This window comes from Cebidichthys violaceus, unplaced genomic scaffold, assembly GCF_023349555.1.
Source record: "Cebidichthys violaceus isolate CVI_PGR_0920_01 unplaced genomic scaffold, fCebVio1.0.p SCAF_106, whole genome shotgun sequence".
Lineage (NCBI taxonomy): Eukaryota > Metazoa > Chordata > Actinopteri > Perciformes > Stichaeidae > Cebidichthys > Cebidichthys violaceus.
Window position 1 is genome coordinate 234,825 of NW_027176270.1, and position 19,248 is coordinate 254,072.

At 48.8% G+C, this 19,248-nt stretch overlaps 1 protein-coding gene across 1 annotated transcript in view; it reads right to left on the reverse strand.

Moving 5' to 3' along the window:
• Positions 1-19,248, reverse strand: part of fbn1 (fibrillin 1) — a 56,299-nt gene that overhangs the window by 31,063 nt on the left and 5,988 nt on the right. Inside the window, 21 exon segments of the mRNA XM_068732274.1 lie at positions 517-642; positions 730-957; positions 1,037-1,162; positions 1,247-1,297; positions 1,405-1,542; positions 1,784-1,903; positions 2,025-2,150; positions 2,265-2,390; positions 2,491-2,544; positions 3,064-3,216; positions 4,021-4,143; positions 4,962-5,084; positions 5,686-5,811; positions 5,899-6,018; positions 6,109-6,255; positions 6,692-7,030; positions 7,136-7,288; positions 8,542-8,667; positions 9,969-10,094; positions 11,102-11,299; positions 18,571-18,666. Of these exon segments, the coding sequence (XP_068588375.1) occupies positions 517-642; positions 730-957; positions 1,037-1,162; positions 1,247-1,297; positions 1,405-1,542; positions 1,784-1,903; positions 2,025-2,150; positions 2,265-2,390; positions 2,491-2,544; positions 3,064-3,216; positions 4,021-4,143; positions 4,962-5,084; positions 5,686-5,811; positions 5,899-6,018; positions 6,109-6,255; positions 6,692-7,030; positions 7,136-7,288; positions 8,542-8,667; positions 9,969-10,094; positions 11,102-11,299; positions 18,571-18,666 (2,925 nt within the window).

Here is a 19,248-nt window from a genome sequence, read left to right on the forward strand (position 1 = left end):
GTCCCCTTTTGAATTGAATCCACATTCTGAACCACTCAACACAAAGACTTTCTGCTGGGACCTCACTCATTGGGGGGGCAATAGATAGAGACCATGTCAATGATTTCAAAATAAAACCACGGCACTGGCACATTTAAAGCTAAAATGAATGTGTGCACCAGACTACAGGGACCGGCTCCAACAAGTCCAAAGCAGCCAGACTCTCATTGGACCGAATGAGCCGAGTGTAGGCGATGGCTTTACACCACATTGCTGTGATTAGCCTTGGCTGAGGGATTCAGAGAGGTGGGGGGGGGGGAACTGATGAAGGGGCCGTCTTCAAATTGCCCCAAAACTCAAAGAGATCAAAATAACAATGATATAAAACAAGAGATCCTCACAATTCTGAAGCTGGGAGCAGCAGATGTTTGATAGTTTTTTGCTTGATAAATAACTCAAAACGATGAATCAGTCAATGATGAGTTTCCTTGTCGACTAGATGACAATTACTCGGCCGGTTGCTTTGGTACCACTCACCGGTGCAATTCCTCTCGTCAGAGTCCAGAGCGTAGCCGCCGTCACAGCGACACCGGAAGCTCCCGATGGTGTTTCTACACCTTCCGTTTGAGCACAGGCTGTTTATCATCCTGCATTCATTTATATCTGAGGTGAGGAGCAGAGGGGGTTTGAAGCACAGGTAAAGAGACCATTAATGAAACAAAGCCAGCCTGTCCGCGGAGGGCGCGGTACCTTTGAGGAAGGGTCTGCCGTTGATGAAGTCCCCCCTGTGCGAGAAGCCCGGTCCGCGAGGACAGAGCTGGGCGTATTCTGGAGTGCCTCTCTCCGGACACTCGTCGCACTCGGGGCCCCAGGCCACGCCCACCGAGCAGCAGCAGGCGTCCACGCGCTGCTTCCCCGAGATGGGAGCCCCGCAGCGCTCGTCGTTGTGGGTGAGGTAGCAATGCTCCATGCGCAGGTCTGGAAGTCACACGGTAAAGCGGGGCATGAACGACACGTTTAACCGATGACATTTAGACAGTTAGAAGTCATCGCCCACCGATGCACGTCCTGCCGCTCACGTCCACCGTCATTCCTGGAGGGCACTGGCAGAAGAAGGAGCCCGGCGTGTTGACGCATTTGCCGTTGATGCACACTCCGGGAAACACTTGACACTCGTCCACATCTGACAGTCAGGCAGAGGAAACAGCATCAACAGCGGGTCCAATGTGCATTTCTGGGTCTAAACGGCGTCAGAAGCAGACCGTACCTTCACAGACATTCCCTTTGACTCTGGCAAAGCCTTTGCCGCAGATTGGATCTGAAAAGAGAAGGGCACCCATTACAATCTCAGTCAATGCAGGTACTGTGTGGTTTACTAAAATGTGCAGAGAAAAAAAAACCCACGGTGCTCGTTCATCACCTCACCTTTTTCGCATTTGGCACACGGACTGTTCCAGGCTTCTCCCAGTGTGGAGCAGCAGTGGGACTTCAGCGTGGCGCCGTTGATGTTGACCTCACAGCGATTATTGACTATCTTCAGCCAGCAGGTGCTCTTAGTGGTCTCTGTCGTAACGAAACGACCCTTAATAGCGCATGTTGAATACAGACCTTTGATGGGTCTGTATTTGATGAATCTTCAGAGCTGTTCTTAAATAAAAGGGAGCGCTGAACGGCTTACTAGCAGTCAACTTGACCTGGACAACCAGTCTCTCCTGGCTTCACTATGAGCTCCTTTCATTGAAGTGTGACAGCGCCGATAAGAGCATTTAACACCAGCTCTACTCACAACACGACGCTCACTCACCGATACACTCCATCCCAGTGCTGTCCAACGAACTGCCGAGTGAACACAGACACACAAAGGACCCTTGGCTGTTCCTACAATCTCCATTAACACAGGGGCTGGACAGACACTCGTCCACATCTGCGGGAGACAAAAAAAACAATCTGTTTTTTTTTTTTTGCTCATTTCTTATCCATCTGACACAGCAGACGTGCAGTGAGGAAGTGAGGACGCTGCACAGCGGAGCGAATGAGTCTCTGACCCGAGCAGACGTCCGTCTCGGGGTCAAAGACGTATCCTTTGGGACACTGACAGGTGAAGCTGCCCGGCGTGTTCCTGCACAGACCGTTTTCACACAGCAGCCTGTTCATCAGGCACTCGTCGATATCTGAGGAGCAAACACATACGGGGGGGGGAGAGAGACAGGGTGACCTTCCTCTAACTGGCTTTTGATGGGAGGGGCCGCAAAGAGGGCGAGGACGCGAAGGAGCAGGTCACCTACCGACACAGTTTTTGCCCGACAGGTCTACCTCAAAGCCTTCGTTGCAGGTGCATTTGTAGGTCCTCATCATGTTCTCACACACCCCGTTCTGGCAGATGTCTGGGTCGAGGGCGCACTCGTTAATATCTGAGAAGGCAAAGAATATCCCGTTGAACGTCACAGTGCGCCGCCAGCGATAACCACATTCAAATTCGTCTTGATGTCATGGCGTGTGTGCGTTCGTTACCTCTTGCGTCGCCGCTTATGCCGGGGCCACTGGGGCACAGAGCCAGGAACTCAGCTGCATCAAAGAAAGACACACACACACACACACACACACACACACACACACACACACACACACAAACAGCAACGAAGAAATACCAGCGTTTGAGAAAATATCACATCTCAAAGGGAAACATTTAACACCGCGTCATTATCCATTTCCATGCTTTCTCATTTAGCCAAGATGTATACAGAACCGTCTCCTTGATGTGGTGCAGCTCTGGCCTCTTTTGATACGGAAACTTTAATTGGCAGGACTAATGACAAGTGACTGGATGACGCGTGTGTGTGTGTGTGTGTGTGTGTGTGTGTGTGTGTGTGTGTGTTTGGAGGCTGTCAATGTCTCCTAACTTGTGGGCGTGTCTCTGTCAAACAAGTTCGCCGTGACTTTCATTTGTGAAATCCAAAGCTAGAACGTCAGAGAACACGAAGCGTTTGATCCTGACTTTGACAGATGTGATTTGAGTTAAGTGTGTGTGTGTGTGTGTGTGTGTGTGTGTGTGTGTAGAAGGCGGAGTGATTCTAGCGTCCGTACCAGAGCTTTGTGGTGGGCAGGGTTGGCAGGGCTCTCCGTAGGAGTACTCTGTGCTGGCACAGCAGCACTCCGACTTGGTCACAGCTCCAAATAAAGGCCTGACACACTGCCCTCGCTTGTAGCCGCCATAACACGAACTGCGCATATGTGTATCTGTTTTGGACAACAACAAAAAAAAAACAGAGATGAGGCAAGAGATCTGGGGAAAAAGGAGAGAGACAGGGAGGCAAGAGTCCGCAGCTCCAAAAAAAGAAAAAGAAAAGCAACAACACTGGCAAAACAAATGGTTGTCCTCTCTCCATAATATCCAGGGATTTGAGGCATTCCTCTGCGCTGATATCATCCAGCCGAAGAACTCACCCAGAACGAAACAACAGGCATTTCAACAGGCTTTCCACACGACACACAAAGAAACGTCATTCTGCGGGGAATATGCTGTAGGAACGTTGAAAGTAGAGGCATAAACAGATCAGCTCTCGGGGAGTCCCGGCCCAGGAGATTAGAAGCCCGAGGAGGCAGGAAATCATTCATCGACACGCGCTCGTTAATGATAGCGAGCATTGGTTCAGAACGGGGATGAGCTGCTGGTGGAGTTTATTACAACGCTACGCTCACATTGGGTTTTGTTTATTTAATCGCTTGAACTGGAACATGCTTGTGTTGTGGTTATTCTGGGTAAAATGTGAGATAAATCCTCAACAGTTTGCTCACCAATGCAATAAATGTACTAATCTTGAGCATGTGTGCTAGCAGGAAACTGCTGGCAGTACCAATTATTTCCCAAAGTAGTCAATTAAGTTCGTACCCAGACGTGTTGTAAAAAAAAAAATAAAACTTCATTTTCATCTTCTCCATGCAGCAACAGATCACTTTTAGCCATTTTTTTTGGGGGGGGTTTTCGTGTGATTACCGTTTGCCATTGGGATCCAATATGACCACATTGAGACATTTACTCACCGACGCAGACCCGACCGTCCAGGCCCACCGCCATGCCAGCCATGCACTCGCAGCGGAAGGACCCCTCGGTGTTGACGCAGTGGCCGTTCATACACATGCCCGGAGTCTCGCACTCGTCGATGTCTGAAAAAAGCGGATACGGCAACAAAACAAAACCAAAAAAAAAATCAGTCCTTTGTTTACATTTCTTTACAAAAAGCTCCAATTTCCTGCTTACGCATTATTAAAGTCCTCAGGTGCTTGATTCATTAAAACCAAATTGAGCCCAAAAAAACTGCTGCACAGCTTCAATTTTATGACCTCAGCTAAGAAAACATTCCGTTCCTTTTCCCCTCGATCCCATCAGCGCATTACGATAATCACCGTAATGAGCGTAAACAGAGATATGGTATGCAAGCGTAACTGTGTGTTTTTATGTTGTGTTGGGAACAGACGGACTGTCGATAGAAATGAAGAGGGCCCCCAGGGGCCCCTTTAGACTACACATTTCATTAATGACTGCATAACATCGGCACACTTCACCCGCACCTTACTCCCCTATGTACTCATTCTGCTGTGAGTGAACCAGGTCTGTATCTGAAGGCCAAAAATGGCAGCAAGCGATGTCAGGAGGAGACCCAAATCTCTGTTCTCTTTGCATTGAACAGGTTCGGTGAAGGCTGTCTGAATGTCAGAGCAGGCGTGCCCCAACAGTCTGCGTGTCCACAGCTGGCCTGCCAGGATGCTGAGGGGGTTTTCCAGGCTTTTTAGGGGGATTTTTTTATTTCTTTTTTTGGCTCGCTCGCTACATGCCAGAGAGAAAGCAAACCTTACAAAACCAGCAAAATATCAAAAGGTTCAAAAAGAGCGAACCGACTCAAAAGTGTTCGACCGGTGTGAAGCAGCTGGTTCCAGTGGAGCGCAGGCTGTAACAGTCAGCGGCTCTTTCTGACCAAACGCACCTACACACATGCGTCCGCTGGTGTCGAGCAGGAATCCGGGTTTGCAGATGCATTTGAAGCTGCCGTCGTCGTTGATGCACAGTCCATTGAGACACATGTTCCGGATCAGACACTCGTCCTGGTCTGTGGACGAACAGGAGCAAATCCAGAGCTTAACAGCGGTTACTTTTAGGAAAGACACGCAGATATAGGGAGTGGTTAAAGACACGACCGCGGTTTCAGAGACAAGCTACACTCCAGTTAACTACATTCTGTCTTGACGATCACATTGTAATAGAACTCGCTCGCTTTAATCAAAGTTATATTGTTATTCCCATGTGTCAATGCTTATTTGACTAGTGTTTGAAGCTGTTCAGAACGGCCACATTGGAAAGGGAGGATAGTGGGAGAACTGTGAGCATTTATACACGAGTTCTAAAAGAATTCTGATATACAGATGTATAAACCGGCCCCTTCGTCTCAACGAGAGGGTTCCCGTGATGGACTACCTGACGCACGACTTTATAGCAAACTAAAATGAGTGGAAACAAATCGATGCCTGTAAGAGAAGTAAACACGAATAACATGGAGTCCTTTGGGAAGAAGGTCGGTAGTGATGTAAAATGTACATATTTTGTAGTTCATGGGCTGAAACACCCAAAACCACCGGCATGATCCAACAGGCATTGGTGTTAACATCACCACGTCTCAACTCCATGAATGCAGATGTCAGGAGTTGACAAACCTTGACAGTTTTTCCCATCCGCCGAAATCTCAAACCCGGCGTTGCAGACACAGTGGAAGCTGCCCACAGTGTTCACACAGCGGCCGTTGTTGCAGATACGACCGTTGGCCACGCACTCGTCCAGATCTGGCGGACAACAAACGCGCAGCACAGTAAACACATGCATCCTCTTAAAGGTGTGTGTGTGTGCGTGTGTGTGTGTGTGTGACTAACCTCGGCACTCTGTCCTGGTTGCGGTAGTCTGGAATCCAGCGGGACACTGACAGATGTAAGACCCAGGGGTGTTCACGCAATCTCCGTGTGCACACGGGCTTCTCTCGCATTCATCGTCATCTGGGGAACAAACAAAAAAAGACGTAAAGCTCATGAACCTCCTTCTACCTTTGTGTAAACGCTTGAGAAACCCGCTCCTCACTCACTCACCGAAGCAATCTCCTCTTTCGTTCAACTTGAAGCCCATGTTGCACTCGCAGCGGTATCCGATGCCCGGCGCGGGGATGCACCTGCCGTTCTGGCAGAGGTTACGGTAGGCCTGGCACATGTTGGTGATGTTCTGGGTTTGGATAATAGCTGACAACAAACAGTCACACAATCAAAATGCAATGAGGAATACTGTTTCTTTGTGGGATAATTGGTCCAATTAAGGAGTAAAGGAAACATAGTATCTCAACTGCTTGCAAAAGTAAATTGGCATTTCATGAGTCAATTTACTTGCGTTGTGCAATGTTGTTGCGGGAGGATTTTACCTAAATATATACTTTATCATATATACTTTTGTATCTGATGATACACCAATACCCAAATGAAACGAGCAGCCTTACGTCATCATGAACATGTGGCTCATTAGCTGCAGGGTGCGTGTTGCGATTGCTCAAAACTGGAAGTTTGAACACGGCAACAGAAGAGACCAGTGGGTGTAGAGCATTGCACATCCACTGAGTCAGACCAGAAAGCTTTGAAGACATGCCATGAACGTCGAAGGACCAAAACAAAAAGCAGAAAGTACCTGGTGGAAATTGTATAGGTGGTTGTCCTGGAAATGGAAATTGTCCTGGGATCTGACCAGGGCCCTGGATGGGAATGTGACCAGGAAACACTCCAGGTACCTGGCCGGGAAACGCTCCAGGTACCTGGCCGGGAAACGCTCCAGGTACCTGGCCGGGACCTTGGCCGGGACCTTGGCCGGGACCTTGACCGGGACCTTGACCGGGACCTTGCCCAGGAGTTTGACCAGGATATGGAACTGGGTAGATGCCAGGAAAGTCGGGACTCCCTGGGACGCGACCAGGTATCGGCCCTCCACCGTTCCCATCGGGTACCTGGAAGCACAGCTTCTGGAACTCCTCTAAAATGAGCACGTGTGGAAGAACAACAGGAGGTTAGCTGAGGCGTGGAGACACAAAGATGAGAACAAGACATTTAAAGCCACGTGAATGGGGAGTGACCCCACCTGTTCCACGAATGGGGCACATTTCAGGCGTGGATCCGTCGGACCAGCAGCGTCCGTTATCACAGCAGCACTGCATTTTGGTCAACAGCTGCGAGTTTTGATTGGCGCAGCGCCCGTTCAGCACGCTAGTGAAGCAATACCCACCTCGAGAATCTGTGGGAAACATCACAGCATGAAGGTAACTCAACCGTGCCGTATGGAATATGGCAATGTGTTGTCTTCACGTTGAGCACATTGGCACAGGAACAATCGAAACGTAGCGGTTGTTGCTTCAGATTTTCCATCATTTGGAAGCCAATAGTCATCGCTTCCTATTTATGAGAACCTTTCCCTACATCCTGCAGGTTCTGGCACTGCGCACCAGCATGACTAACACGCAGGTTCTCTATTAACATAAATATATCACGTCTCGTTTCACACCCAGCCCGTCCAGCGCCTTCACACGGAGAAGCTGACAGGCTACGCTGCTGATTGCTTGGTTCAGGCGAGCGTAGAGTCGCTTTGAAAGAAAATCAGTCAGGCCCTTCGGGGGGCGGGGGGGGGGGGGTTGGAGCAGACGCTGCTGCATGGGAAACAAGTCAAATGTTTGCCGCAACAGTTTTCTGGAGCAAAAGACTCAGACATTCCTTTCTTGCAAACATCCTCTCCTGGGGGGGGGGTAATCTGAGTGTGGGTTTGCATATGTTTGTGTGCGAATGCATGTGTGTGTGTGTGTGTGTGTGTGTGTGTGTGTGTGTGTGTGTGTGTGTGTGTGTGTACATGCACGTAAGACTATGTGCGTGTACGTCTAATGGTCTATTCTGACCCAAATTCCTTCCCGGTCTGTTTTGGGTCAAACTGAGCTGAACTTGCGAGCTTAACAGGCTTTTTCTGGTGATCGCGTGTGTGTGTGTGTGTGTGTGTGTGTGTGTGTGTGTGTGTGTGTGTGTGCACCTCCCAGCATGCACATACTGATAGATAAAACGCACACACACACACACACACACACACACACACACACACACACACACACACACACACACACACACACACACACACACACACCGTAATGTCAAAAAAAGCAAAGTCACCTGAGCGCGAGAGGAGTTCGCTGCGCTCCTCTCGTCACGTCTCCTCCTCAGTTTAAAGAGAATATAGCTCATTGTTGTGGAACTAGAAACAAGTGACTGCTGACCTAAATTCTACCAGCTGGAACCTTGGACAGATTTCAGTTCTCCCTGCGCTCGGCGCCAGGCATAAAGGGGGAAGAACCAAAATAGGGTGGAAAAAGGAAAGCACCTTCTTTTCTCAACCGCTTCGTCTCGCGTTTCAGCTGCGCCAGTGTGACAACGAACCAAAAGCAAACTACGAAGCAGGCGAGATTATCCTTCGGAGAGGTTTGACAGCCAGCGGGACGGACGGCTCACCTATGCACCTGGATCCGTCCGCGGAGGTGTAGTATCCCTGTGGACACTTGCAGAAGTAGCTGCCGACAGTGTTAGAGCATTCACCTACACCACAGAGGCCTGGGATGTTTGAACACTCGTCCAGATCTACGGAGAGGAGGGGAGAGGAGAGGAGAGGAAAGGAAAGGAGAGGAGAGGAGAGGAAAAGAGAGGAGAGGAGAGGAGAGGAAAGGAGAGGAGAGGAAAGGAGAGGAGAGGAGAGGAGAGGAAAGGAGAGGACAGGAGAGGAAAGGAGAGAAGGGGAAAGGAGAGGAGAGGAAAAGAGAGGAGAGGAGAGGAGAGGAAAGGAGAGGAGAGGAAAGGAGAGAAGGGGAAAAGAGAGGAGAGGGGAGGAGAGGAGAGGAGGAAATTACAAACAACAAAAAAAGCTATCAAGAATGTCTTAAAACATTTCAGATCACTTCCTGTTTGTTAAAAAACTGCACAGTAATCAGAACTTTCAATGAAAGCGATTCAGATGAAATGCTTTCAAAAGTGACTTGAGCACATGTTGGCGGGGACAATGGAAATAAGGCATTGTCACAGGATATTAAATCCAGGGGCCTCTGTAGCCGCTCATCTGTTAGCACCGTTGCACAAAGTCAAGTTCAGAAATACGCTGTAACTTAGAGCCGTTCAAAAATGTCTCTTACACAGTCCAGGAGTTTTCCGGTGATTATTTCTGGGCATAAAATAGCACATATTTCACTCTGCAAATGAGTGCCACAAGAGCCCGCTCAGCCTGTTTCACTGGAGCACAGCTTGGTCTGGAAATTGTCATATTCACGTCTTAATGAACCGATATTTTTACACAAGCTAGCCGTGGGTCTTCACGTGCCGAGGACTAGAAGCGAGGGCCACTACTGCTAACCCTAAACCCTAACTATTTACATCTGCTAACGTAAGCTAACATGAGCTGCTGGTCAGACCGGACCAAGTACGGTGAAAGCAACAAAAACCATGGAGTGTATTTATTGCTCATCAACGTTTACTTGGATGAGGGAAAAAAAAAGTGTTTCAAAAGTGACATAGTCTCTCTTTAACACGCGTTTAGTGGGGGGGGGGGGGGGGGGGGGGGGCTCTTTCAAGCCTCACAATTTAAGTGTTAAACAGGATTACTGAGAGAAAGCCGAGCGCTGCTTTGGTTTAATTAAACGTATTTCAAGGGAAGGGGCAGAGCGTCTTGTGTGTGGTCTTTCCCCACAAAGTAACAATCAGACAACCGCAGCTGAGCTGACGTTCACCACATCTAGACGGATGTGGCTCTTTTAACTCTCCTTTCACATTGTTAGCTAGGAGCTTTTAAAAAAAAAGAAGGAAAAAAAAGGGATTTCTTTTAGCCTACCCTGTCATTCAAGCACACGGCGAGACATTTCACAGTGTTAAGGTGACGGCTGCTTGAGTCCTACCGTCGCATTTCTGTGAGACCTCGTTGAACTTGTGCCCAGCGGGACATTTGCATTCAAAGGACCCCACTGTGTTGATGCAGTTTCCTCCTTGACAGATGCCAGGGATGGCCTGGCACTCATCCACATCTGTACATACAAAGCAGACACTTAATTCACACACATTTATTACGTGAATGTACAAATGATAAAGAGATGATAAAAAGATAAACTCAGGGGCAAGAGGGCAACACACACACACACACACACACACACACACACACAGACTTTAACATTAACGCAGAAATCTGCACACGTTTGGATGTGCCTGGATTGAAACTGGGTCTGTTTTAAGAGTCTGGCTCTGACCTTCCTGCAATCAAGTGAGTGACAAGGGAAAAGAGAGAGAGAGCGAGAGAGAGAGAGAGAAAGGAATGTCTCCTGCAAGAGGAACAGAAATCAAAGCCAAGTAGACCACGGAAGAGATAGAAATATAGAAGAGACAGGTCTACAGTCTCGTTGCGATCACGAACAAAGACTAACATGAAGTTCCGAAGGAGAAACACTCAATCGATCTATCCATCCAATGACTTTTGGGAGAAAAAGAAAACATTTAAATGTGTGACTTTGTGAGTTGCATCGACGGTTGAATGAAAGTGACTTAATGAATTTGACAGAATAAAATGTGGGCCTCAGGCTGAAAACCTCCAGGAGGCTGTGACTCCGTGTTGCTCTGGGTCCTGGCTCAGGTCCGCCTCCCCTGCAGAGGTTCTGATGTTGTTGGGTCTGGAGCAGACAGGCAGAGGGCCGCCTCACCATAAATGAGCTCTCCCACGTGGCACCGCCACTGACCCGTGTTACTGCCTCTGACAGTCCCGCCACAGCGGGTGTCCGCGGGCATTCCATACACATGTGGGAGGCACTGCCACCCACCCCAATCTGACCCAATTAGAACTAATCCTCTGCAGAGGGGGCGAAGGGCAGAGACGAGGGGACGACGGAGGGAGAGGGGCGAAGGCCGACAAAGAGGGAGAAGGAGTTAAAAAAAAACGGCAGAGAGGACAGAAGCAGCGCTTCACCTGAAGAAGGAGAGGAGAGGAGAGGGTGACAAAAACACAGACAAAAAGGAGACGGAGCCGGTGAGGACCGGACTTTACCTTGGCACGCCCCGGTGCGGTGGTTTGGTATGAACCCTCTGCGGCAGGGCTGAGGCTGGGCCGGGCACATCTCACAGGGGTGACCCCACGCCCGTCCCACTGTGGCACAGCACAACGTCTTTGTGCACACAATGCCCGTGAGCTGGCCCTGACACATCTGGTTGTGCACCGAGGCGAAGCACGGCCCGGTGCGGTAGTCTGCAGAGGCAACGCAAGAGATTCGGGGTTTTTTTGGGGGGGGGAAATGGGTTTCTCGACTTCCAGTTCCCGGTTGCCAGTTTTTGCACGTAAAAAAAAGGAAGAGACGTTTGAAAAACCTGAACTTGGTTCTGTGAGTGAACGATTTTGTCTGAAATTACACGAAGAGAAACAGATCAAACTGAATGCAATTCATGCACGACGTCTAGAACATCCCTTACTCCATACTATGTGATGAAAGGGCTGCAGCGCGGACAGTAACACACCCTATAAAGAATGCATTGTCTGTCCCTGGCATTTTAATCGGTCTGGCTCTCAGGTGCATTGTACGTGCATGTGCATGTGTGTGTGTGTGTGTGTGAGTGTGTGTGTGTGTGTGAGTGATAGAGAAAAGCAGAGATAGGGAAAGGGTCTGGAAAACCTTTTAAAGTTGTGTGGGCGGATGTGGAGAGTAAAAGACACAAGCTAGAATAAACAGAGACAATGAAAAACCAGTCTGCTGCACACGATATACGATCATCAGCTCTTTCGCTGGCTGCATCGTGTTTTGAAGGCGATATCACGCATTCAGTGTGCTGCTTTTTCTCATTCTTCAAGTAACACACAATCCAGGGGATTGATCATCCCTAAGGAACAGCAGGGGCCGATTGACGGGGCACGTCTGGCCGGGTGCAGTGGGTGGTTTTTTGGGGGCGGCTGGCAACCGCAGCCTAGAATCACACACTGAATAGCTTATAATAAATGTGAGCTCAAGTGTGTGAAGAAAGTCCCTTCGTCAAGATTCCTCACCTCACCTCCCCTTCACGCTGGTTTATTCCTCGCTCCCTTGATCCCACTGCTTGCATGCATCTAAACCCCCCCCTCACTTCACCCCCTCTCCAAACAGCCACTCCTCTGGCTGCACACGCTCCCCACGGATTTAACGAAAATCAACCGAATCTTATCAGGTGAGGATTTTTTTTTTTTTTTTGGAAGATAGCGCAACGGGAGATAGGGACGGAGAGAAAAGAGAGGGCGAAAAACTCATCCCTCCCCAAAAAAAAAAAAAAAAAAAAAAAAAGAATCTGGCCGAGATCCAGAAGCAAAAATCATTTCCACATTTCACGGCAGACAACAGACGGCGAGGAGGAAAGAGGGAGACCAGTTCCAACGGCGCAGTCGTTTAAAACAAACGAGACATTGTGCGTTTCCCGTGTGGACAGGGGCCCAGCCCAGATCCGTCACGTGCGCCACGGCCTCCGCGGTCTCGCTGCCTGTGGCACCAGCGCCGTGTGAACCAGAACTGGGTCATCTCTCCTGCTCTTGTCTCGCTCGCTCCTGCTCTGGCTCAACTAGAGACCAAAATGCTTTTAATCTTTAGTCTCTGTTCACCCAGCGGAGGAATGTAACTAAGTACGTTTACTAAAGTACCAGAAAGTTAGTACTTGCTGTTGTAACAGAACTATTACAATATAGTCCAAGAACAACAAGTTTGACATCGCACCAGCTGGAACATTTAAGGAATAGTTTAACATTTTGGGAAATGCAAGAAGATTGATAGTCCTGCACACAGGCCCATGTAAAACCGCAACCCTGTTGTTTGTACAGTTCACTTTCTCTACAGCTCTACAGGTCAAACATGCCGATTAGTGAACTTTAGTGGTGCAGGTCGGCAGGTAGGTCAGTCACTTTAAGAGGGAGCTGTGCTGGTTACTGAGCTTTATAGTCAACCGACATGACAGCGGTGTCATTCTCCTTGATCTCTGTGCAACAAAGCTAAAAAAAATGTAAAACTATTCCTTTAAAAAGCATTAATGACACAACTTCACTTCAAGAAGCGGTCTGAAATGAATACTGATGACTACATATGACCCACATAAACTACATGATGGTAAACGAGACATCAGCGAGAAGGATTTTTCCATATAGTTATTCGGATTATGCGCAAAATCAGATGAAATCATGCAGGTTCCCAGGTGACCAGCCCGCCGAGGTCAGACCCAGATCCGGCTACGCCGTCGCCTTCGACCTGCAGTCGGAAGCTCCCGGCTCTGACACCACGCTGCTGGAGGAAAAGGGAGGCAAACGGGGAGAACCAGAACCAGGACTGAGCGGGACAGATTATCAGATCCTGCTGCGTTCAGATTTGAGGTTTTCTAAAAGGGACACTGGTGGTGGGGAAACACCACCGCTTTCGTCCAACATGAAAGTTCCTTGTCGTAACTTTAAGCAAAAGCTTTGTCTGCAGGCAGCAAACACAAGCGGTTGCCAGGTATCTTCTGTATTTACTTAAAGCCTGCATTATCTGCCTTACCTACAGCAACAAAAGCAATACACCGTATAGGGAAGAAAAAGCTATTACAGGAGCTATGGAAAGGTTTTACATGGCGCCCGCATAAGTACGGCAGACTGTGCAAAGAACTCTTCTCATCAGATTAAGGTTTATGCGTTATTACAGTGGGGCTGCCACACATAATCCATCCGACATGATACCTGCTCATTACAGCTGTTAGAGGAGGAGAGCGAACGCTAAAAAAAAAAAAAAAAACACACAAAGATCTGAGCGTGAAAGAACGCAAACGCAAGTGCAGCACTTAAAACAGTCAGCTGAGGTAAACAGGGGAGAGGCGGACAGCTGTGAGGCCAAAGTGTTGTCATTTCATCTGTCATCTCACTGTCTCTCTGTGAACTGCATACATCTGGGGGATCCACCCATGTCCTGTACATCTGGGAGCAATCGCATATGTTCACACACACACACACACACACACACACACACACACACACACACGCAGAATCTAAGCCAATGTCCCAGCCCCTCATCCGCAGTCTAGCCAGAGATGATCTCAACAGACCAAAACTTACAAAAATGCCGCTCTTGTTTTTTTTTTTGCTTTACTGCTGTGCTTTTGGAACTGCGTTTGCATATCATGGTAGCTGCTTCAGTAAACGCTCGTCGCAATATGGGAGCGGATAGTTTTGGTTTTCGACGCTCATTAGCAATTCCGCGTCCGTGCCGAGGTTCACTTCATCTTGGAACGGAACCGAAGCGCTGGCTTCCTTTCAGCGATCGGTGACTTTAACAGCCTCGGCGTTGAAGAGGAAGGGAAGTTGGGTCAAAAGAGTTTCCTGGATTAACTCCAAAATGTTTGTACACACAAAATCCAATCTAGCTTTTCCACATCCACCCTTCTCCAACCTACCTCCTTGCAGATGGTGTTCACAGCATCCTTAACGTAAGGAATGTGTGCTCATGCATCTGTTTGCGTGTGTTTCCATGCATGCGCTATGGGCTCTTATATCTGGGTGGGGCCTTCCCTATTGGCCCGTCAGCAGATTTCTCCCCATCCTCTCAGGACTAACAAGCACTCAAAGACACACACACACACACACACACACACACACACACACACACACACACACACAGTTGGTTATCTATCTACTGAGGTTTGCATTGGGCTAGAACAGAGCCTGATAGGGGGAAAGTCAGTGAGGCATTAAGAGACAACAGAGGCTCCTCAGCTGACCGACTGATCCCTGTCGTGCTCTGACTGCTGACTCATCGACTCACATGTTGCCACGTCTTCAGGCCGGTCTTTCATCGCCGCTCCCGACGTGAACCCGACCGGCAGGAGCGGAGAGCCCCCTTGCGTGCGATCGGCGTGCAGCGAGCCGGATCTCACCAATCCCAACATTCCGACCCAAATCACATTTGCGACCAACAAAAGAAGCACGCTGACGTACCGGGCTGCGTTTTCACTGCGGTCGGCTGTGCCTGGTGGTGGGACCACCGGTCAGCAGATCTGCTGACCGGGCCACTTTTGGCAGCAGCACACAAAGTCACACAGCTGTGTTCAGGCTGAGCCCTGATCGCACCAGGATCTTTCCACATCCAAGACAACCTCCTGATTGCAGCTACTTCTCCCCTGGTCAGATCACGAGTTTTTTTTTTGGGGGGGTGGGGGGGGGGGGGACCTTGTGTTTTTGTTAATGCGTGGGGTCGTGGATGCGTGTACATGTGGGCTCTATGCATGCGCTTGTGTTTGTGTGAGAGTATAACGGCGTTCCCTTGGGAGGGGATGGATACCAGCCAAGGAAATTCCATACGAAAGCAACCGAACCCAAAACGCCGCTTCATCCACTGGCCTACTTTCTCCACCTCACTGTTGCTGCGACCAAATGCAAGATGAAGGACCATCAATTCACAAGGCTGCAAATACTGATTACTTCAGTTTCAGTTGATAACTGTAAAATTAATAACATGTGTCGTAAATAAAGTCCAAAAATACAAACGTGATTCCTTCAAATAGCTTCAAAACCCCAAAATATTCAATTAATAATAACAAGGACCTCTATAGATACATTCAGCACAATGAACCGTGTAGATGACCGATGGAAGATGGAAGTCGGTTTCCAAGCAGCTGTTCCCAGACAGACACACAAACACACTCACAACATAGAACAACACTATCACTATAGCAGACAAGAAACCAGCATTCATAAAGCAGCAGACAGTGAGCGGGCAGTTTGCACGCTTGTCACCTCACAAGACAAACTATGTGGTCGTAATCTTTTGCCCGGACACCCATTTCTTCATCCCAAACACAACAGCAGAGTTTCTCAGAGATGTTCCCTGAAAAAGCATGAACATCTAGAAGGAGAGACTGTGTGCTGATTTTTGAATTCCTCCCGCAGTCTCACGAGCTCTTTGGCCAAGCTTCCACAGGAAAGAGTGGAAACCAAAGTCACAACATGTATAAGTGTGCTTCAGCAGATAAGGCCTGGCGCTAACCCACCAGGCGACCAGATAAGAAAAGCACTAAAGTAAACTAAAGGACCGATCCTCACCCGGACCCGACGGACAGCCCTCTGAAGCATGCCCTCATTATAAGGGACGTTACTAATTAGGAGCTCCGCTGCCAATCCAAATATTAGCTTAACGCGGTCACGTCTTTGACTCCTACGGGTCACGTCTTTGACTCCTACAGGTCACATCTTTGACTCCTACGGGTCACGTCTTTGACTCCTACAGGTCACGTCTTTGACTCCTACGGGTCACGTCTTTGACTCCTACAGGTCACGTCTTTGACTCCTACAGGTAACATCTTTGACTTCTACAGGTCACATCTTTGACTCCTACGGGTCACGTCTTTGACTCCTACGGGTCACGTCTTTGACTTCTACGGGTCACGTCTTTGACTCCTACGGGTCACGTCTTTGACTCCTACGGGTCACGTCTTTGACTCCTACGGGTCACGTCTTTGACTCCTGCAGGTCACGTCTTTGACTCCTACAGGTCACGTCTTTGACTCCTACAGGTAACATCTTTGACTCCTACAGGTAACATCTTTGACTCCTACAGGTCACGTCTTTGACTCCTACGGGTCACGTCTTTGACTCCTACGGGTCACATCTTTGACTCCTACGGGTCACGTCTTTGACTCCTACGGGTCACGTCTTTGACTTCTACGGGTCACGTCTTTGACTCCTACGGGTCACGTCTTTGACTCCTACGGGTCACGTCTTTGACTCCTACGGGTCACGTCTTTGACTCCTGCGGGTCACGTCTTTGACTCCTGCGGGTCACGTCTTTGACTCCTACAGGTAACATCTTTGACTCCTACAGGTAACATCTTTGACTTCTACAGGTCACATCTTTGACTCCTACAGGTCACGTCTTTGACTCCTACAGGTCACGTCTTTGACTCCTACAGGTCACGTCTTTGACTCCTACAGGTCACGTCTTTGACTCCTACAGGTCACATCTTTGACTTCTACAGGTCACATCTTTGACTTCTACAGGTCACATCTTTGACTCCTACAGGTCACGTCTTTGACTCCTACAGGTCACGTCTTTGACTCCTACAGGTCACGTCTTTGACTCCTACGGGTCACGTCTTTGACTTCTACGGGTCACATCTTTGACTCCTACGGGTCACGTCTTTGACTCCTACAGGTCACGTCTTTGACTTCTACAGGTCACATCTTTGACTTCTACAGGTCACATCTTTGACTCCTACAGGTCACGTCTTTGACTTCTACAGGTCACATCTTTGACTTCTACAGGTCACATTTTTGACTTCTACAGGTCACATCTTTGACTCCTACAGGTCACGTCTTTGACTCCTACAGGTCACGTCTTTGACTTCTACAGGTCACATCTTTGACTTCTACAGGTCACATCTTTGACTCCTACAGGTCACGTCTTTGACTCCTACAGGTCACGTCTTTGACTTCTACAGGTCACATCTTTGACTTCTACAGGTCACGTCTTTGACTCCTACAGGTCACGTCTTTGACTCCTACAGGTCACGTCTTTGACTCCTACAGGTCACGTCTTTGACTCCTACAGGTCACGTCTTTGACTCCTACAGGTCACATCTTTGACTTCTACAGGTCACATCTTTGACTTCTACAGGTCACATCTTTGACTCCTACAGGTCACGTCTTTGACTCCTACGGGTCACGTCTTTGACTCCTACGGGTCACGTCTTTGACTCCTACGGGTCACGTCTTTGACTTCTACGGGTCACATCTTTGACTCCTACGGGTCACGTCTTTGACTCCTACGGGTCACGTCTTTGACTTCTACAGGTCACATCTTTGACTTCTACAGGTCACATCTTTGACTCCTACAGGTCACGTCTTTGACTTCTACAGGTCACATCTTTGACTTCTACAGGTCACATTTTTGACTTCTACAGGTCACATCTTTGACTCCTACAGGTCACGTCTTTGACTCCTACAGGTCACGTCTTTGACTTCTACAGGTCACATCTTTGACTTCTACAGGTCACATCTTTGACTCCTACAGGTCACGTCTTTGACTCCTACAGGTCACGTCTTTGACTTCTACAGGTCACATCTTTGACTTCTACAGGTCACGTCTTTGACTCCTACAGGTCACGTCTTTGACTCCTGCAGGCCGTCAGCGCCACAGACCCCCCCAAGCACAGGCTCAGCGTGGGCTGCTCGCGGTGTGCGTGTGCTTGTATACTTTGGAGCCTTTGCTCTCGTGTGCAAGAGAGCAACCACAGGAGGTTTGGGAGGTCTTTCGGTTAACAAACAGCGCATATTTAGAAAGACGTTACATTCCCCCAGAGCGTTGCTTTGGGAACAGATGTGGATAAATAATTGTTACATTTCTGAGCTCAAGCTTGACATGCAAAAATGTTCCGCGTCGGACCACATTCCCGGTGCTGGTGGCATGACGAAGCAGGAATTTGACGTCATTCAGCATCAAGTTACGTTTAAAAAAAACACTGTTGTGAATGCAGCGTGGCGCTCGTTACCTCGCTCACACTGAGCCCCGGTGAAGCCGTAGGTACACACACATCTGTTGGGCGCCACGCACCTTCCTCCATTGAGACAGCCGTTTTCACAAACCGCTGGAGAAGAAGAAGAAGAAGAGAGAGAGAAGAACAAACAATGACACGACGCCAAAAAAACGAGGATTCACAGGATATTTAATGGTTTGTCAGTATCATTTCTGCCGGTTATGGTAACAATGCAGTCACTGAATGAATTGCAGATATCTGGGAACATGACGACATTGCTGAAAAGAAGTCAGATGGGGGAAACAAACAGAGCAGCTATTGATCGGACCAGCCACAAATAAACTAAAGGCACATTATCCAAACCGCTTTATTTGGAGGTAAAACCCGGAATGCTGGCAATGATCCTTCGTTAAACTGGAGGAAACTGAAAACAGCACACACACACACAAATATAACGAGCATGCAAGTTGACTCAGGAACACGATCTGTACACAGCAGCAGATGTTTAAAAGGGTTTGATCGAAAACGTTACAGTTTAATAAATGAGTTTTCTCTTTCCGAATAAGTCTGAATTTGCATCGGACTGCTCTTGTTCCTCGCCCCGGTCGATGGCCTGCGTGGAGATCACGCCGTCAGCCGTGCTGTGCGTCTGTCCGTCTGTCCGTCCGCTAATCTCGCACACTACCGGAGCCC